The sequence below is a fragment of the Pelophylax lessonae genome, assembly GCF_965119305.1.
Source record: "Pelophylax lessonae genome assembly, chromosome: 1".
Taxonomy (NCBI): domain Eukaryota; kingdom Metazoa; phylum Chordata; class Amphibia; order Anura; family Ranidae; genus Pelophylax; species Pelophylax lessonae.
The window spans coordinates 587,872,179-587,892,258 of NC_138768.1; the positions used below are offsets into that span (position 1 = coordinate 587,872,179).

General features: G+C 40.9%; 1 protein-coding gene across 1 annotated transcript in view; it reads left to right on the plus strand.

The window, feature by feature from the left end:
- Positions 1-20,080, plus strand: part of LOC309563930 (melanopsin-B-like) — a 341,036-nt gene that overhangs the window by 225,288 nt on the left and 95,668 nt on the right. The window contains exons 6-7 of the mRNA XM_082268561.1: positions 6,259-6,414; positions 8,705-8,812. Of these exons, the coding sequence (XP_082124687.1) occupies positions 6,259-6,414; positions 8,705-8,812 (264 nt within the window). The remainder of the gene's footprint in view (positions 1-6,258; positions 6,415-8,704; positions 8,813-20,080) is intronic.

A 20,080-nucleotide genomic window follows, 5' to 3' on the forward strand; every position in this document is an offset into this window, starting at 1 on the left:
GGCCAATTATCCGCTAGGATTGCTTTTACATGTATGCCGACCGCTGGCTGTAAAAAACGATACCAAGGCGATGCCTAAATCTGCAGGCATCATCCTTGTATAACCACTCAAAGTCCAGCAACGTACCAGTACATTGCTGGTCCTTGTTTGGCATATAGTGTAGGTTTTTTTTTTTTTATGCAGCCTGTGGGCTGAACGAAAAAAAAGAGAACCTAACAGAAATCACTACAGGAATATTGTGTATTATTACACACCATTAACCGCCCAAACAGCCACCCACTGATTTTAATGGTGAGTATACATAACAATATTCCACGTATACCTAAAGGTATTTTAACTGCAGTGGTGAAATCAGCCTACCACAGCTGCTGCCATCAGAGGTATCCATATATGCTGAGCGCAAACGCTGTTTGTGTAAGAATATATAAAATCAGTGTGGCAGCTGACGGGTACCTGCAAGAGAAACAGGTTAACAAAAGAATGAAAAACAAACAAAGTACAGTAAAAGTACAGTAGGAAGAGTAGAAGAACAATAAAAATGACTGACACGACAACTGTTTTTGGATTTTTTATTTTTTCTGTAACACTTTTTTTTTCTGTGAACTGCGATTTTCCAGCTTGGGTCTCTCAAAATGTCGATAGCCATCAAACATCTTTCGAGACCCTCTGTTTGTGTGCCCTACACTATGCCGTGCTGCACCCTACACTAATATTCTACTAGTGTATGGTAGCGCTCAAAACATTCCCCGATGCAGAGACCAGGTTGGTAAGGACATCTGGGACAATAATAGCGGGTGTCATGCCTACATCCGTTCCTGCTACAGACATGACATCTTCTTTGGGGGTGTCTTTGGGTAGGGGTACGCGGGAGGACATGTGGAAAATGTCTCTCATGCAGCCGGCTCACTGCATCTGGAAGGGGAAGTTGGGCAGGCATATCTCCTGGGTACAGATAGGCTTTGAAGATCGCTTCCTGGAATTCTCAGAAGTATCTATTTCGTCCTGACGCCCTGTATAGGACAAAGGCATTCAGCATAGCCAATTGGAAAAAAAAAACAGACACTTTTTTGTACCAGCGTCTGGCTTTACGGGCAACTAAATACGGCGCCAAAAGCTGGTCGTTAAGGTCCACCCCTCCCATATTAAGGTTATATTCGTGGACACAGAGGGGTTTCTCCATAACGCCAGTTGCCGTAGAAATTTCGATCGTCGTGTCTGCGTGAAGGGAGGAAAGAACGAAAACATCCCGTGTATCCCTCCACTTCACTGCAAGCAATTTGTCCGTTTTTAAGCAGGCTCTCTCCCCCGACTAAGACGGGAATTTACAAGCCATTGGGGGAAGCCCCGCGATTAGGTCGCACGGTGCCACATGCGCCAATTTGTAATTCAAGAAGGTGAATAAATAGTGGCACGCTTGTGTAGAAGTTGTCCACGTACAAATAGTACTCCTTTCCGGATAAGGGTGACACCAAGTCCCAAACTATCTTGCCGCTGCTGCCTATGTAGTTTGGGCAGTTGGGGGGCTCCACAGTGCTATCTTTTCCCTCATAGACCCGGAAACTAACTGTATAGCCTGTGGCCCTGTCACAGAGCTTGTTCAGCTTGACCCCGTATCTGGCACGCTTGCTGGGGAGGTACTGTTTCATAGCAAGGCGGCCAGTAAACGTAATCAGGGACTCGTCAACGCAGACAACCTGTTCGGGCATAAACAAGGCTGCAAACCGCTGATTGAAGTGGTCTATGAGGGGCCGAATTTTGTGGAGCTGATCATATTCAGGGTCTCCCCGAGGACGACAGATTTAATTGTCGTTGAAATGCATAAATTGCAGAATTTGCTCATATAGTATAGTACATGCGCATATGGTGAAGTGGGCTAGTGCCCTGGTCCTCAACCCTGGTCCTCAGGGCCCACTAACAGGCCAGGTTTGCAAGATAACTGAAATACATCCCAGGTGATATAATTTGCTGCTCAGTGATTGCAGTACTCTAGTCTGCATCTCCCCAAGGTAATACCTAAAATCTGGCCTGTTAGTGGGCCCTGAGGACCGGAGTTGAGGACCACTGGGCTAGTGGACCAATATAGCCGCAATTCACCCTGTTTGGTTATGCCCATGTGGAGGGAAAGGCCCAGAAAGATTTTAAAATCGGGAACCGTTATAGGTTTCCAGCCAAATGGTCTGGCAAGGGGCGAATTTGGGTTGGCGGTGATAAATTGTTGTGCATATAAATTTGATTGATCCACGATAGATCCGTAAAGATCTTCCGTGAAGAACAGCTCAAAAAAATTCAGGGGCGTAAAACCAGCTGTCTCTACGTGGATTCCAGGTTGGGCAGAGAATGGGGGAAGTACTGGCGCTGTAGAATCAGTGGGTTGCCAATTGGGATATGCCAGCACATCAGGGAGGGCACTATGGGCTCTACGGGCCTGTTTTCGAATACGCGATTAACATGTCCAGGCCAAAAATCATTGGCCTGGACCTGATGACTGATGGGTTCTGAACCCAATCAAGCCATCGGCGGTGGCGGGGAGCGCGCACCAGACCGGCGGGAATGAGCGACGTAGTACTACGTCACTTTGCCTGCACGGGGCTGACTGCCGCAGTAAATGTACTTGTGGCAGTCGGCAAGTGGTTAATAGCCTCATTATTTTTGTTTTTCAGAAGAAAAGGAAATAAAAAATAAAAAAATACAGTGAAAAAAATAAATAATAATTAATTTCTCTCTTCTCCCCCACCCACCTTCCTTATTTGTTTAAAGGGAGACTCTCATTACCTTTAATCTACCAGTTCACCATTTAACCCAACTACCTCTCATCTTACGATCACAATTAATGAGCTATTTAACTTCCAATCCTTTCCCTTCAACCAATACTCAGTCCTAGCAACAAATACCCCTAGAAACCCACTTTAGCAAACTCATACATAAAACTGCATGTAAACCCATAAACTAAAACATTATTTTCACTTAATAATCTACCTACTTGGGTTTTTCTTTTTCTTTCCTTTTCTCTTGTAGCTGTTAGTTTAAATTCTAGCTTTTACAATAAGTCTTCCTTCTTTATAATGGTTGTTTGTAATTCTTATGTACACTACTTATCACTGTTTTCACTTCCTGTGTGGGGTTTACTCCAAATATTGTAAGAAAAACATATTTTACCTACCGTATATACTCGAGTATAAGCCGACCCGAGTATAAGTATACAAAAAAATGTGCTGAAAAACTCGGCTTATACTCGAGTATATACGGTACTAGAAAGTACACATTTAACAATCAAGTATGCACAAAAAAGGGGAAAAAAACACAAAACCAAAAAATGCCACCTAAATAAAACATTGTACTCTAACCCCACTCTATATAAAAAAAATGTAACACAACTATGAATTGCTTTTGCAAGCTAAATATGCCAGTTAGTTAAATGAGTACAATTAAAGGGTAACTCCACTTTTGTGGGGGAAAAAAATAGCAAATAAAGAAAAAACAATATAGCGTATACAATTGCGACACAAATCATATTGTAATTGAATGTTATTAAAAATTACCTTTCTGTTTCAATCTGCAGCTGTTGTAATTTTCTGAAAATGCAATGCAACATGGCTACCTGGAGCTGTTCTGTACTTAGAATGTGTACTAGAGATTATTCGGGTTCAGTGTTTTATCCTGGGAATTGCCAACATCCCTCTGGAATATGTAGAAAGAAAATTCCCCTAAGGGTGGGATTTTTAAGGCAAAAACCAGGAGTTGAGTATGTTTAGTATAGAATTTATTAGACAATTGTAATACAAATAGTATGCAAAAAAAATGTATTAAAGCCAAAACAAAGACAAAAAAAAACACATGTTTATTGTAAAAACATGGCCATAGATACGTCTCTGATGCTGAAGATGTCTGAGATGTCTGGGTGGGACCAGACGCGTTTCGGTCAGTTTGCCTTTTTCAATAGTCCAACAAGAGGAACCATATCTCAGACAGATGGAGGAGTTCTCTGTGAGACGAAAAAAGAAAGGCCATGTGGGAAGTTAAAATCTTAGCGGGTTTAAGAACCTGTGTTGCCAAAAGCCGCTACTGGTATACACTAGATTGTAGTTGTCTGTATTTACAGACCGCAAAATATATGCTGAATAGTGCGTTTTAGGGTTTAAAGGGGAACCCCCAAGGCGTTGTTCATGGTTTGTGGGGAACAGGGTAAGTATATGGACCCCGCATTTGATGGTGGCTATGCTCCTCCAAACATAGTTCCCACAAGGATCCCAAAAGGTAGGTCCGCATTAAAAGGCGGCGTGTATATTTGTAGAGTTACACGTATCTTGAATGGCCTACTGTAGTATATATTGTACCGGCTTCTCCAGTACCTAGTCCAAATTTGGACAAGTGGTCTTCGTAGCCCAGAGTCAATGAGTAATGGCGCCGCACTATTCAGCATATATTTTGCGGTCTGTAAATACAGACAACTACAATCTAGTGTATACCAGTAGCGGCTTTTGGCAACACGGGTTCTTAAACCCGCTAAGATTTTAACTTCCCACATGGCCTTTCTTTTTTCGTCTCACAGAGAACTCCTCCATCTGTCTGAGATATGGTTCCTCTTGTTGGACTATTGAAAAAGGCAAACTGACTGAAACGCGTCTGGTCCCACCCAGACATCTCAGACATCTTCAGCATCAGAGACGTATCTATGGCCATGTTTTTACAATACACATGTGGTTTTTTTGTCTTTGTTTTGGCTTTAATACATGTTTTTTTGCATACTATTTGTATTACAATTGTCTAATAAATTCTATACTAAACATACTCAAGTCCTGGTTTTTGCCTTAAAAATCCCACCCTTAGGGGAATTTTCTTTCTACTAGAATGTGTACTGACCACACCCCAGACACATAATTTCCTGCTTGTGTGATTGGCTCACCAATTTTCCCAGAAGTCTACCTAAGATACAAGTCGGATTTCTGGCATCCCGCAACAAAAATGTCATTTTTGGTGAGATACTCCCAATAGGAACAGATCTAAAGGGATGCAGGCCCAGCAGATTTCTTCATTAGATCTCTGCAGCTTCCACAGCTGACAGATAATTATGAAACCACTCCCATTAGACCCACTCAGCACAGAGGCACAGAGGAACAAACAGGGATTTCTTCAGAATAACGAAAGGCAGGAATGTGCAACATAGTTTGTTACAATCCTTGTAATGTACAGAGATCACCCAGAGGGGAATGTTTTTTTTCTCAACAAAAGTGGAGTTACACTTAATGTGTTTGTTTCTACTAATTTTGTCTAAACAGCATATTTTATCCAAAGTCTTTGTATGGATTAGCCACTCAGTTTTTTTTTTAAATGTCTGTAACGTGGCAGGGGAATGTCTCTGTACCTGATTTATGGCAATGACAAGAACTGTATGACTCAACTTTTTGTCAGGCTGTAGCCATGTCACTTGACCAATAGCCATGCTCAGATTCTTCACATCATTCTCTTAAGATTAGAGCATGAATCTCTGAAAATAACATTTATCTTTATTGATCCAAAATGGTCTTTTGAAATGTCTCTAACATGCTTGATACACCAACGGTAAAGTTGTAATTCATTTTTGGTGAGTTCACAAATGCTCATAGCCAGCTGAGTAGCATGTCAACTAATGCATTCTAAGTAGATAATTACTTGTCAACAAGATTAGCAGAAAAGCACTGGTCAAAGATAAAGAAATCATTATTTTTTTAATTAGATTAAATAAATTATTTAAAAATGTGATATTGTAAATTTATTTTACATCAAATTACAAATACCATAACATGGATGAAAATAGGAGCTATCATTGCAATGTCTCTGATGCATGTCAATATTTTATGACAAATGTCACATATAAAACATGTTGCTTACTACTACTTCTAATTATAATAAAATGTGGCATTTTTTATAAATCATAATTAGAATTATTCTGTATTGAACATAGTATAAAGCAATAGTTGAAATTAATTTCTCACAAAGTGCCTCAGCATATAGACTATATTTAGAAATCCAGATATACGTAATGGGAAATATTTTAATATAGTTACTGGCTAAAAGGACACAGTGAAAATATAATGCTTTCATCTATAATTAGGATGATTAAGAGAAAATCAAAAGTCCTGCTTGATTTCACTAAGTATCATAAAAATGAACAATAACTTACCATCATTTTAAAAGCACAGGAGAAGTGTCACTAGGTAAAAGCTCGGGTAGCATTCACAATTTGGGAGTGGCATTAATTGTTAATGTTCTTCTCTTCAGAAATGTTCAGAAACTTGGATCATGTGGACGCCAATCCTATATGCCATCAACTATAAAAAATGAATGGAAAATGGCAAAAATTGCTTTAGTTATCATCACTGTCTATGTTTTGTCTTGGTCGCCCTATGCTTGTGTTACGCTAATTGCATGGGCTGGGTAAGTAGTTAATTTGTCTTTAAATGTGGCTTTTGATAATTCATATATTTTGTCATTCGATCTAGGTTACTGACATGTTATGTTTTTAAATGTTTGATCTGTATTACTCCCCTAATATTTACTGGGGTAAACTAAACTGAGATGTAAAATATAAAAGGAATAAAAAAAAAAACATCTGGACAGAAAAAAAAAAACGCAATTGTGAAAAAATTATTATAAACTGAAACATTATCACCTGAAATTTTTCCATGCATTTGCCAAATTTAAATCCAACAACTTTGTGGTCCCAAAATATTCCCTGACCACCAATATATGTTTTATTATATATGTTTTATATGCACTGGGGCATTGTCACTCACAGAGTAAAATCAGCTTCAGCCTGGCTCCATTCAGACCATGCACCCAAAGGACACTGGGGCTGCTTTTAAATAGGGTGGCATTCTGTTTTTTCTTCCTTTACATGTTTGTAAGGTTGAATAAATCACACATTTTGGAACTCTCAGACTTCCCAGGGTCATATTCCCATGTGAACACACACTGTGCTTAGATGGCCAAGATGACCCTGAGCCTGGCTAGAGTTTTTCCTTTGAATTTACAATAGATGTAAACCCTCACATATACCCGGTGAAGTAAACAGCCTCAGATGATACACAGAGATGAAACAAATCCTCCTACATAGGCTTTACTTGTTTATCTGCAGTCTTCTCCTCTCTACACTCCTTCAAAAGAGCAGTGTTAAAAAATGTTCTTCATCTGTCAGCAGCATAGAAGAGAGGGCGGAGATATTGCACTTACAGTGTGTAAGAGCTGATTGGAGGAAAGGAACACACAGTAGAAGTACTGTGTTGTGAAAAAAGAAGCTCCTTTCTGAGCTCCTCCCGTCCCTGTCCCTTCCTTCGGACACAAATTTATCTCATGTGTTTGGAAAACTTCTCAGAAGTGACTCATGCTGATAACAGAGGAACAAAGCACCAGAGAAAAACAAAACTTAGAGCTTTGGAGAGAGATAAGTAAACATTGCAGATATATGTACTTTGTTCAGATTTCATGATTTAGGTTAAAAACCACTTTAAGATACTACTTGGCATTCTGAAGTTTTCAGTCAAAGTAGGCCTTTTGAAGTTTCCCCATTCAAAAGGGGGCTAGCACAACAGCCCAGCCTTGGATGGCGTCTTATGTTCAGCAATTTTCTCAAAGATGCTAAGGTTGGTTTCAATATAATCCTTGAGGAACAATATCTATAAAGCACTCTTTATCAGTTGTTGAGGTGTAGAAGTCATCTATTGTGATACCGCTTTCCTCACTAAAAAGACCTTTATCTACCTCTGTAAAGAGAGGTTCACTTCCTGATGGCCCTCTAATGAGGCCTGGTGGACTACATTTAACTGTTGCCTTATTTGGGTGGGTAAACAGTTTTCCTCTTGCTGGATAGCATTTGTTATTATGATCTTTTTTTTTTTACTTTCTTTGACTTTGTTCAGCAATAGGTGTTTGTCTCTTTAGGGTACTGCCCACATCCAAGCACCAAGTTGTAAGGAGAGCTAGCCCGACTGGTATTGGCAGCTATAGGCATGAGACAGGGACACCAGGAATAGTCCAAGCAGGTTTCCCTCACATTTCTACTCAGTATGGCAGCTAACAACCAGAGTTTTCAGTACAGTTTTAGGTACAGGAGGGATTTGTAGAGCAAAGTCCATAGCATAAACAAACTAAATATCTGCTCATCTGAACCACAATTTAAACTCAGGTCAGTTCTTGACTAACAGGGTGCCCTCTAATGGGTTCTAAATTAACCCCCTGCAGGCGATTATACACCCTTATATATTTCTAGCAAACATTTGCATAAAAATATGGATTCTTGGTTTGCATATATTGCAACACATGTTCATGTTTAACAACTGCATCAAAGTCATCCCTCTATGGCTAGTCCCCACTCTGCTGTGCAAATTCAAAATATTTTCTTGCTTATTGAGCAGATGGGCACAACTGGCCTGCTGTATGCAATAGAAATGGAAAGATTATATTACACATGAGCTGCTAAAGGGGTGTGACCACATGGTAACACTGAAGATTCTAAATTGCTATACACAATTACATATTTTAAATACATTTTGCATAAAACAGAGATTCCTAATGCACATATTGTATATTGCAATACTTGTACTAGCTGACCACTGCGTTAAAGTGATTCCTCTATGCCCCTTAATGGGTTCCTAAACAACCAGGCAGAACTTTTTTATATTTTTTACTTTTTTTTTAATTTATTCATTTTCTGTCTCATTTATTTTAGCCATGGGAAATCGTTAACCCCATATTCTAAGAGTGTTCCTGCAGTTATTGCTAAAGCCTCTGCAATTTATAATCCTATTATTTATGGAATAATTCATCCAAAGTATAGGTAACTATTATTGATATTGTTTTTGACTTTATGTTCACCTTCTTTTTATGATTGGAAGTTGAATGTTCTCTAATTTTTTAACTAACAAAAGATGTACAAATTCTGTTTAAATCATTTTCAGTACAGAATGGCCAGATTTAGAACATGCTATAGAAGTATTGTATCCGTGCTGTATAATAAAATCTGATTTCCAGTTCATAAACTGAGTTATACTAAGTCCTTTTGCAAATTCTTAACATATTCATTTAGTTTATGGGCTTAGATTTTTAAAAATGGGAAGTTATAAATGACATAAAAAAGAGAGGTAATGAAAGGCAATAAAAAGAGAAAAGAGAAAAGAAAAAAAAGAAAGAGGTAGGGATATCCAATTTTGAATCTACCAGTTTGTTTGTGAATGAGCATTTCAAGATTACAGGAGAGAGTCTGAATTGCTATGGAAATGTAAGTCAAATAGGGTCTAGTGTGGCAATAGTGAGGAGTATTTTAAAAGTCTTAGGAGTTTTTAAATTCAAATCAGTAATGACGTGAAATAAAAAAGGGGTCATCAAAAGTCATTTGTATTGTTTCTTGACTAGATTTGGGTATTCATTAATTTGTACATGATATTCATCATCATGATAGTCATCATTTTTTGCTATCTAGCACTGTGCTACTTCAATAGGCCCAAACAAAAGACAGCATAAAACATGAATTAAGATATTTTGGTAAACATGGGTATAATTATTAAATCAACCGCTCTGAGGATCAACCATACAATGATGCCCATGAAGAGTACATAGTTATGTCATCAGGTGTGCAATAAAACCCAGTATAACATGTAGATAAAGTGAAGAATGGGCTAGGTGTAGTTCTGATGAAATAAGTACTGCATTCACAGGTTGAATCCTAATGACTATAGTAAGTGAAAGTGGAGTTCCATTCATTTGTGTGTATATTAAAAGTCAGCAGCTACAAAAAGTGGCACCAAAGGAAGTGGTAGGGGGTACCTGTCAAAACTAGGTACCCACTTGTTTTGCTTACGCCTATCTAGCAAGGTTACATTGCGGTATAATCAAGGAAGCTCAGACCTTTGCAGTGTATAAATGTGCTTTTACTATACAAAACATGCTGTACATACAAAACTATTACAATATTAGGAACATAATACAAGAATGGCAGATATAACAATGCCTAACAAATGAACAGCCTATGGTCTGTAAAGATCAGAAATACGCTTAAAGTTACTTAACTTATTAGGAACAGTGTGTTCGTGATCTCCGATGACAACGAGGACTCAGGTTCTTAAGCAGTTGCTGGAGAATCAGGTGAAAGCATCTTGGTTGCAGGGGTCTCTGGTGTTCACTGCATCATGGAGTCCTCGTTCTCATTTGCCTGACAACCTTTTATATATAAGGTTTGTTTACCTTAACTACAGAACAACAGAAAAAAAACAGCTTACCTTAACGACAAGCTATTTCCTATTAGAGAGGTGTTCTCAAATTCTACCTCAAGGTGGCACTCTGGGCTTTTTGACCAGGTTACTTGTTTACTGTATCTATAGAGACAATAGACTGTTTAAACTGTCAACTGAATACAACAATGGTATCTAAGTTCCCATTGTATCCAACAGCATTTGTTTGACAAGTATCAAACACAACCTGATTTTGTGTGTCTGTGAACATGTAATGTTATGTCTGATTAATATAAAAAAATCATATTGTTTTATTAAACGCAACACACCGCTCCCCCCCAAAAAAATGAGATGCCAAATGTGGCAAAGGAGGGAGGAGGAATGCTTAAAATTGAACTTCCCCTTTTGGGTGGAGTTCTGCTTGAAGTTGGATTTACATCTAAGCTGTAACATGGGATATAAAATCAAACTTATAGGTGTGCTACCAACCCAACAAAGAACAGCGTTTGAGGTCAGTATCCTTGAGGAAGGGGGAAGAAAGTCTACTTCCAGAACCAGAATACATATTGACAGTAGTATGAAGTTTTAATGCCCAGCCTGATGCCTAAGTCAGGAACTAGTGATTGTGTTGACAAGGGAGAAAAGCGATGAGAATTGAAGATGCTCACTGCATCAGTTTAAAGAGTTTGAAACATAACAATGAAGAATAATGGTTTACCATTTGTAGTAGGAACCAGGATGAGTCTCAGGTAAGATCAAGAGGGTGTGAGAAAGGGGTGCCCTTCAGGAAGGAAGAAGAGCTGGATGACTTTTGAGATGAGACCGTGCATATCAGCAAGGAACAGTATGGTCTGATGAAGATTATGAAGATTAAGACTCTCAAGGATCCTGTGCTTAATCTGATGAGGTGATAATGTGTGTTTTGCTGTAGTTTTGAAACACCAGCTTGAAAAAAAAAAGCCCCAGGCATATTTAATTTGGTTCAAATCAGATTAGATAGATAGGGCTGAAGTCGTTTTCTTTTTCATATTCCAATAGTATTGAGATTGAAACAGAGTTCATATTAGTGGCATTGGAAAATTAGGTTGTTTCAAGCTGCCTGAAAGATTGCCTTCTCCTTTGTAATAGCTAGGTCTCCTGATTATGTCTATTTTTGGGCCATCTGGTCATTGTGGCCTCAGGGCCACGTGGAGTCTGTCAAACTCCAGGCTTTTAATGGTTGTTTCAGGCTAGAGTTCTTGGAATATCATTGTGACTCGGGTTTAAAGGTCTTTAGGCTCAAGGAAGCCTTTGATGAGGATGTTCCTGCACCAAGCTAAATTTTCAAAAAGCCCTTTATGCAGTATTAAACCCAAAAGCAAACATTTAATATGTTGCAGCTTACCAGTTCATAGATGTGATGGTTGAATTAGTCTTCTTTTTTAGGTATTATTTTCAGATGGTGATGTGGCCAGTATATATATATATATGTTGTTTTTAGCAGAACATGCTCTTCTGCAAATGTAGCAGTTAGAGTATTGAGACAAACAATTTTCTACTGACAGGTGTGCTTACAATATTCAGCTTTCATTTACTTATGTAAAACCTGTATCTGCAAGAAAAAACTGTTTGCTGTAACTGCTTTCAAAGTGTTAGCTGGAATTTGACATTAATTTGTTAGTGTATCTAAATCTGCTCCATTACCCCCCGACTGACAGTGCTGCTGTCCAAAGGCTCTCCTCTGCTACTTCATCCAGAGTGGGGGCACTCTAATGTAGGAGGTATATTACTGGCCAGATCACGGTGTGAAAACATTGAAAATAAACCTAAAAAAGAAAAGGAATGCAGCCACCACATCTAAGGATTGGTAAGCTTTTGGGTCAGTGACCATGATGCCCTATATATGTGAGTCAATTACAGAGTGAATGCCTAATCCTCTCATCTCTTTAGTGAGGGCTGCTGTAATGTTTCCAAAGCAGTGGTTGATTCCCATTGAAGGATTACTTTGAAGCATTCTAAAATGTATCTCTGTTTAAAGCTTCCTGAATTCTGATCAGTGGTCCTGAGTAGGGTTGAGCAAACCCGGACTGTATTGTTCGGGATCATACCAGACTTTTGGGTATTCAGTACCTGGACACGGACTCGAACATTTCATTGTATGTTCGGGATACAGTCCGTTGTTCGGTAATGTTATTTCATGTTTTGGCGCGGTTTTAATGTTTTGGCGTGGTTTTAATGGTGCGGTTTCAACAGCTGCAAGGCAGACAATCAGCAAGCGTTTAACTAGTGTGCCCTTAGAAGCAATCACAGCCATGCCTACTAATGGCAGGCTGTGATTGGCCAGTGCAGCATGTGACCCAGCCTCTATATAAGCTGGAGTCACATAGCGTCGTGCGTCACTCTGCTCTAACTATACTAGGGACAGGTTCCTGATGCTGCTGAGGGAGAGATAGGAGATTATTGTAGGGGCAGGCTGGAGATTGCTTTCAGGGAAAGAATAGGAAGAATCTTCTTTGATCAGATAGCAATCTACATTGATTTTATTGTGTTGGGGTGCAGTGCACAATCTTTATGCCCGGACCTGAGCCCAGTGAGGAGGAGGGAGAAAAAAAACTTTTATCAGTCTGTTAGGTGGGCAGCGTGCGGCGTGCAGCGGCCATGTAATGCAAGATCAGTGCATACGTGTCTGCTTAATCTGGATGTAAAAAAGAAAAACACTTTTTTCCTTCATATTTTACTTTGACATACAATGTTTTAGACACTGCTTTTCTAATCTGCACTTCAAAAAGCACCAATTTAAGGGGAAAATAATTTTTTTTTTCAGTTTTAAGGGGGGAAAATTACTTTTTTCCTTCATATTTTACTTTGACATACAGTGTTTAGACACTGCTTTTCTAATCTGCTCTTCAAAATGCACCAATGTAAGGGAAAAATAATTATTTTTTAGTTTTTAGGGAAAAAAATATTTTTCAGTTTTTCATTCAAATGTTTTTTTTTATTCAATAGCGGAATAGAACAACAACAGTATCCAACCTGTTAGGCGTGCGGCGTGTAACAGCCATGTAATGCAAGCTCAGTGCATATGTGTCTGCTTAATCTGGATTTTAAAAAAAACTTTTTTCCTTCATATTTTACTGTCACTTACAGCGTTTAGACACTGCAGTTCTAATCTGATATTCAACAAGCACCAATTAAGGGGACAATTATTTTTCAGTTTTTCATTCATACTTTACTGTGACACTGTCATACAGCGTTTAGACACTGCTGTTCAAATCTGCTCTTCAAAAATCACCAATTTAAGGGTAAAATAAAAAATTTTCATTCATACGTTACAGTGAGATACACCCATTGGATACTGCTGTTGTATTCCGCTTTGCAATAAAAACCAATTTAAGGGAAAAAAATTAATTTGCAGCCTAGTCTGTATATGTTACAGTGAGATACACCCATTGGATACTGCTGTTGTATTCCGCTTTGCAATAAAAACCCATTTAGGGGAAAGAAATTAAATTGCAGCCTAGTCTGCATATGTTACAGCGATATACACCCATTGGATACTGTTGTTGTATTCCGCTTATCAATAAAAACCCATTTAGGGGAAAAAAATGTAATTGCGGGCTAGTCTGCATATGTTACAGTGAGATACACCCATTGGATACTGTTGTTGTATTCCGCTTATCAATAAAAACCCATTTAGGGGAAAAAAAATTAATTGCGGGCTAGTCTGCATATGTTATAGTGAGATACACCCATTGGATACTGTTGTTGTATTCCGCTTATCAATAAAAACCCATTTAGCGGGAAAAAATAAATTGCGGCCTAGACTGCATATGTTACAGTAAGATACACCCATTGGATACTGTTGTTGTATTCCGCTTATCAATAAAAACCCATTTAGGGGAAAAAAAATTAATTGCGGGCTAGTCTGCATATGTTACAGTGAGATACACCCATTGGATACTGTTGTTCTATTCCGCTTATCAATAAATAAGTCAATAAGTCAATCAATAAGTCAATCAGTAAGTCTGGCCAGCATGTGCAAGGTGGAGTTCCACCTTGTGGGCACGTCACATATGAGGCGGTGAGCGGGAAGGCCGAAGTTACGCTGCAGCGCTGACAGGCGATAAGCAGCAGGGTGAGAATGCCGAAAGTGCGCACAGACGGCCCACACTATCTGCAACAGCTCTGACATATCGGGGTAATTTTTAAGGAAGCTCTGTACCACCAAATTCAGCACATGCACCAGGCAAGGGATGTGCATCAAACCGGCTAGACCCAGAGCTGCTACGAGATTTTGCCCATTATCGCACACCACCAGGCCAGGCTTGAGGCTCACTGGCACCAACCACTCATCAGTCTGCTGTTCCATGCTCCTCCACAACTCCTGCATGGTGTGGGGTTTTTCCCCAAACAGGCAAGTTTTAAAACTGCCTGCTGTCGTTTACCCCTGGCTGTGCTGAAGTTGGTAGTGTAGGTGTCACGCTGACCAGATGAGGCAGTAGAGGATGAGGAAGCGGAGTAGGAGGAGTTAGGAACAGGAGGCTGTAATGGTATCGTGCGCTGGGACACCATTTTGTCATCACGGGGATCCATGTTGTCCAGTAACACAGGCTAGCAAGCAAAGGTGTACTCAGAGATATTTCCCCCCCCCTCTCTCTCTTCAAACTAATTACCCCCCTGGGTCCCTTTTGCATTAGTATGCAAGGCTTCAAACAACCCGTATCTTAGCAGCAGACTGACATCCTAGCCGATATGTCTCTTCCTGGCCAGAGCTATGTCGTAATCTGAGCAGAGCCATAAACGAACAAGCCATTAAGACTGACCAGGCTGGGTAATAAATAACCCACAGCCAGATGGTCATTAGACCTGTAATACATTCACACACAAATTCATAATTGTAAACACAGCCAAGATATGTCTCTAGAAAGTATATATTTGAATGCCAAATAAAATACCGATCAAATTAAGATCATACATGATCACATTCGCTCCAAGGGAAGACAAGCTAGCCATCAGATGCCTTATGGGTCAGAGGTTATTCCGAGATAACCCGTGTTTAGTGTCTGTGGATAATAAATTCAATGCCGCACAATAAAATATCAGTTTCAAGAATGTAACCATTACATATTCGAGATATGAATTATTTTAGTAATCTGTCTAATCGGGAGGTGTCTTGGCATTTTGCTAAGCTTCAGGGCCGCCCATGACCCCAGTGTTTATTAGTCAGGGACCTCTGGTGACGCCCCCTGCGGGTCAGAGAAAAAGAGAGAAGCTGAGGGAGTTCTCAGTTCTCATTTTTAACATCAAGCAGTAACATCGCTCAAGGGACGAACCGATCACACAGGTTCAGCTCTGAACCTCTGATAATACAAGGACTTTTAAATGCAAGTATTTCCATTTCTAATTCTTTATCTATTCTTCTAAATTGCTGAATTGTGTCTCTATTTCTTTGTAACCCATTTTTCTGTAAATATTTTATTTGCACCAATTTTAATCTTTTTTATAATTAAACCTTATTTTGAAAAGTGTTAATTTTGTCTCTAAGCTCTTAACGCAAGCTAACCAAAGAACCTGCCTCTTGGAAGAGCGCTACTGTATAGAATAAATCCCCTGAACAATCCTGGCTGAGGTGACAGTGTGTGTTACAGATGATTATTCTAAAGTCATAATTGGTATTTCTAAAATTACGAGCGTCCGCTGGGCTCATCCTAACGTAGTGGTGGTGGCAGAGAAAGGGTTAATTGCTTAATTAGCCCGGTGACCATCTCTCTCAGCCTGCTGGCATCTAGATTGTGGTCCCGCAAGCTGGACAATCTGTGTGCCGGGTGCAGCTGAGAGTGGCATTGTTACGGAAGTGACGGCAGGGTGTGAGATTGCCTGGTCTTTGGTCACGAGTTGGATGAGAAGGCCAGGGGTCTGATACCCGCCACCGTCACAGAGGCAATTTGAAGCGCCCTGCAATCCTCAGTGGTGGAAGGACATGCGCCAAACTGCTATCTGCCTCAGGCTCAGCTGCCACTGCATTAACCCAGTGTGCTGTTAGGGAGATATAACGTCCCTGACCGTGCTTACTGGTCCACGTATCCGTAGTTAGGTGGACCTTGCCACAGATGGCGTTGCGCAGTGTACACCTGATTTTGTCACCCACTTGGTTGTGCAGGGAAGGGATGGCTTGCCTGGAAAAGTAGTGGTGGCTGGGCACGACGTACTGTGGGACAGCCACCACCATAAGGCTTTTAAAACTCTGCGTCTCCAGCAGACAGAATGACAGCATTTCAAAGGCCAGTAATTTTGAAATGCTGGCATTCAGGGCCAGGGTTCGCTGCTGGGTAGGGGGGTACTTCCTCTTCCGCTCCAGTTTTTGGGAGATAGAAAGCTGAACGCTTCCATGGGACATTGTGGAGATGGTTGCTGCTGACCCAGGTGGGGGTGTAGCTGGCAGATCCTTTGTTTGCGGGCTGGCAGGTGCCACTGTCACTACAGAGGTGGATGAAGAGGCAGAGACTGCAGCAGCAGAAGAGGAAGCAGGAGGAGCCAGAGACCTTTCTTGGTTTTTGAGGTGTCTACTCCACTGCAGCTCGTGATTTGCACTTAGATGCCTGGTCATGCAGGTTGTGCTCAGATTGAGAAGGTTTATGCCTCGCTTCAGGCTCTGAATGCACAACGTGCAAACCACTTGTGTCCTGCTGTCATCATCACATTGTCTGAAGAACTGCCTCGCTAGGGAACTCCTTTGAGCTGGCTTTGGTGTGCTCGGTCCCTTGCTGCGTTGGGCAGTAGCAGGCGTAGTGTCTAGGGCACGGCCACTCTGCTTTTGCACCCAGCTCCCTCTACTGCTGTGCTGGTGGCTCTGTGCGACCACTGCCTCTTCCTCCAAACTACTCAGGTCACCTGCATGACGTTCATTCCGTGTGGGGTCGAGGACCTCATCGTCCACCACATCATCTTCAACCCAGTCTTCACCCCTGCCCTCCTTGTCGATCTCCACAATTCAGAATTCCACAGCAGTTGGCATCTGTGTTTCGTCATCATCCGAGATGTGCTGTGATGGTCCTCCCATGTACTCATCTTGAGACATAAGTGGTTGGGCATTGGTGCACTCAATCTCTTCCACTTCTGGGGCAGGGCTAGGTGGATGGCCCTGGGAAACCATGCTAACAGAGTCATCAAAAAGAAGAAGCGACTGCTGCATGACTTGGGGCTCAGACTGCTTGGCTGATTTGCAAGGGGGTGAGGTTAAAGATTGATTGACATCGACTGCAGGTGCCAACTCTGACCTTTCAGCAGAAGACTGGGTGGGAGACAATGTGAAGGAACTAGAGGAACTGTCAGCAACCCAATCTACTATCGTCTGTACTTGTTCTGGCCTCAACATTTGTAGAGGCACATTAGGCCCTGCCAAATACTGCTGCAGGTTCTGTCGCATACTCGCAGCTGAGAAAGGTGTTTCACTTGTGCGTGTAGCTGGCACAGATCAACCACATCCTCTCCTTGCAACAGGAGCTCCACAAACAGCACCACAACCCAGCACTAACATGGTGGATCAGTATGTGTGCACCTAGACATACTGAATGACGGGTCTGCCCCCTTCAACTTCTGGGTCTCCAAATTAGGGCACATGGCCTGAGCTTTCCCTTTACGCCTTGGAGGTGCTGGCCTGCCCTACAGCCAATGTATTATCTGAACGGGTATTTGGCATGGCTGGGGGCGTTATCACAGACAAGCGCAGCCATCTGTCCAGAGCCAATGTGGACAAGCTCACGTTCATTAAAATGAACCAGGCATGTATCCCACAGGACTTGTCCGTACCTTGTGCAGAATAGACATGTATACCGGCCTTACCCAGCCATTGTTGTATTTGATCTTTCTTACTCTTTTGGGGTGTACCCTAATTTAAAAAAAAAAATTAAATTAAAAACCAAAACCAGTGTTGGCTACCTCATCCTCCTCCTCCACCGCCTCCGCTTCCACCTACACCGCCATATCCACCGCCATCTCAACCTCCTACTCCATAGGGGCCTCGTCCTCCTCCTACATCATTCAAGATTATCATTTTTTATCTTTATGTATTTTATGTTATTTTAAGTTATTTCCCTATCCACATTTGTTTGCAGAGCACTTGCCATGCTCTTAAGAAGATTTTGCTGCCATTTTCAGCCCTCTAGCCCTTTCCATGTTTGTTTTAGAGCCATTTTAGTGCTCAAAAGTTCGGGTCACCATTGACTTCAATAGGGTTCAGGATCGGGATCAAGTTCGGGTTAAGTCCGGGTCACGAACCTGGACTTTTATTTCAAGTTCGGCCGGACCCGCCGAACCCGGACATCCAGGTGTTCGCTCAACTCTAGTCCTGAGGGCTTTCACCCAATGAGAAATCCAGAAGTCTGGTTGAGATTTTAAGTGGTTGAGTTGTTGTCATTCTAAAGTCTCGTATACACGATCAGACTATCGGATGAATTTTCATCCGTTTTTTGTTGCATGCTAGTCTCATATCCAAAATGAAGAGGTTACTTTCATACGAAGATTCTCCTGCGACAGAATTCAACTTTTAGAAGAGATGTAATGCGTTGAGTTGTTTTGTATGTATTCTTTAGTTTCTAAGCATGTGTAGTCTTTTTACGATTTTTTTTAATCAAAAACTGTACTATTTAAATGAAAATCGGACGTTCAGGTAAGATAAAAATGTTATAGCTTGCACATCCAGTTTTTGTCGTATGAAAATTAGTAATTGGCTGTTGAAAGCACTATACTAAGGATCCAAAATCAACAGATCGTTCGTCGGATGAAATTTTACTTCCAATTGCGTGTGTACGGGCCTTAGAGGTGAAGGTATCATGATCATGTGAGTAGGCTGCGCCAGGGTTTTGCTGACAGAAGTTTTTTGCAGAATTTTTCTTTAGTAGTTTGTATAGGGATTTTTTTTACCTATCAAAATCCTACTGGTATTACCATGGGAAAATTGGAAGTATTTGTGTAAGGCCTCTTTGTTCCATCTGGTAAGTATTCTGTAATCAAAATTCAGGACTGTTTGAAACTTAGAATCTAAGAGTCTCTGAGGGCCTATTAGTATTCTACACTACACTAAATTACAAATAATCTATATGGGAGTTAGCCATTTGAACAGGGTGTTGGTTTACATGGAAAAATTTCTTACTGCAAGCAGAGAGCTTTGGAGCACCACAAACTTTTTAAAACGAAAATGTTTACCTTTTTTTTTTTTTTTTTTTTTACAAATACAGCTTTCCCTGTGCACCAATATACCAATAATGTACCTCTGTTGCAGAAAAGAAAAAGCTGTATTTATGTTAAGGTTGCCACTTGTCCCTTGTTCAGTCTGGGTTTTGAATCATGTGTCTGGATTTCAGATTGCCTGAAATCCAGCAGACACAATATTCAGGCTGGGGTTTGGCTCCCCAAGTAACCAAGCACCACAATTGTTGTAGAGAGTGCTACCCTTCTATGTCTGCCTATACTCCAATCCCCAGTGTGCTGTGCCATAGAAAAGGGATGTGTGTGCTGGAATTTTGAAGCCAAGCAGCCGGAAGCTACATAGTGGATGAAAGGTGCCGATGCCTGATCCTCAATCCTCGGGTGAGTGAGCTCACCATCCACCGTCTGCGACTAAAGTCTCCCCCCTCCCTTACTTCTCTCTACTGCTTACAAGCAAGTGAGTGTATTAAGGTAAGGGGGACTTAGATGTAAGGGGGGCTCTGCAGACTTTATTGAAGGGGGGCTATGGGAACCCTGATTTAGGGGGGACTGCTGAGAACTCTGATGTAAGTGGGGGCTGTGGTAAGGAGAAGCCCTCTTACATCAGAGTTCCACTTTAGACCAGAGTCCACAGTGTTTCTCCTTAAAAGAAAACTCCATGTGCCACTAAAGTATTCAGGTTTGGCTTGAAG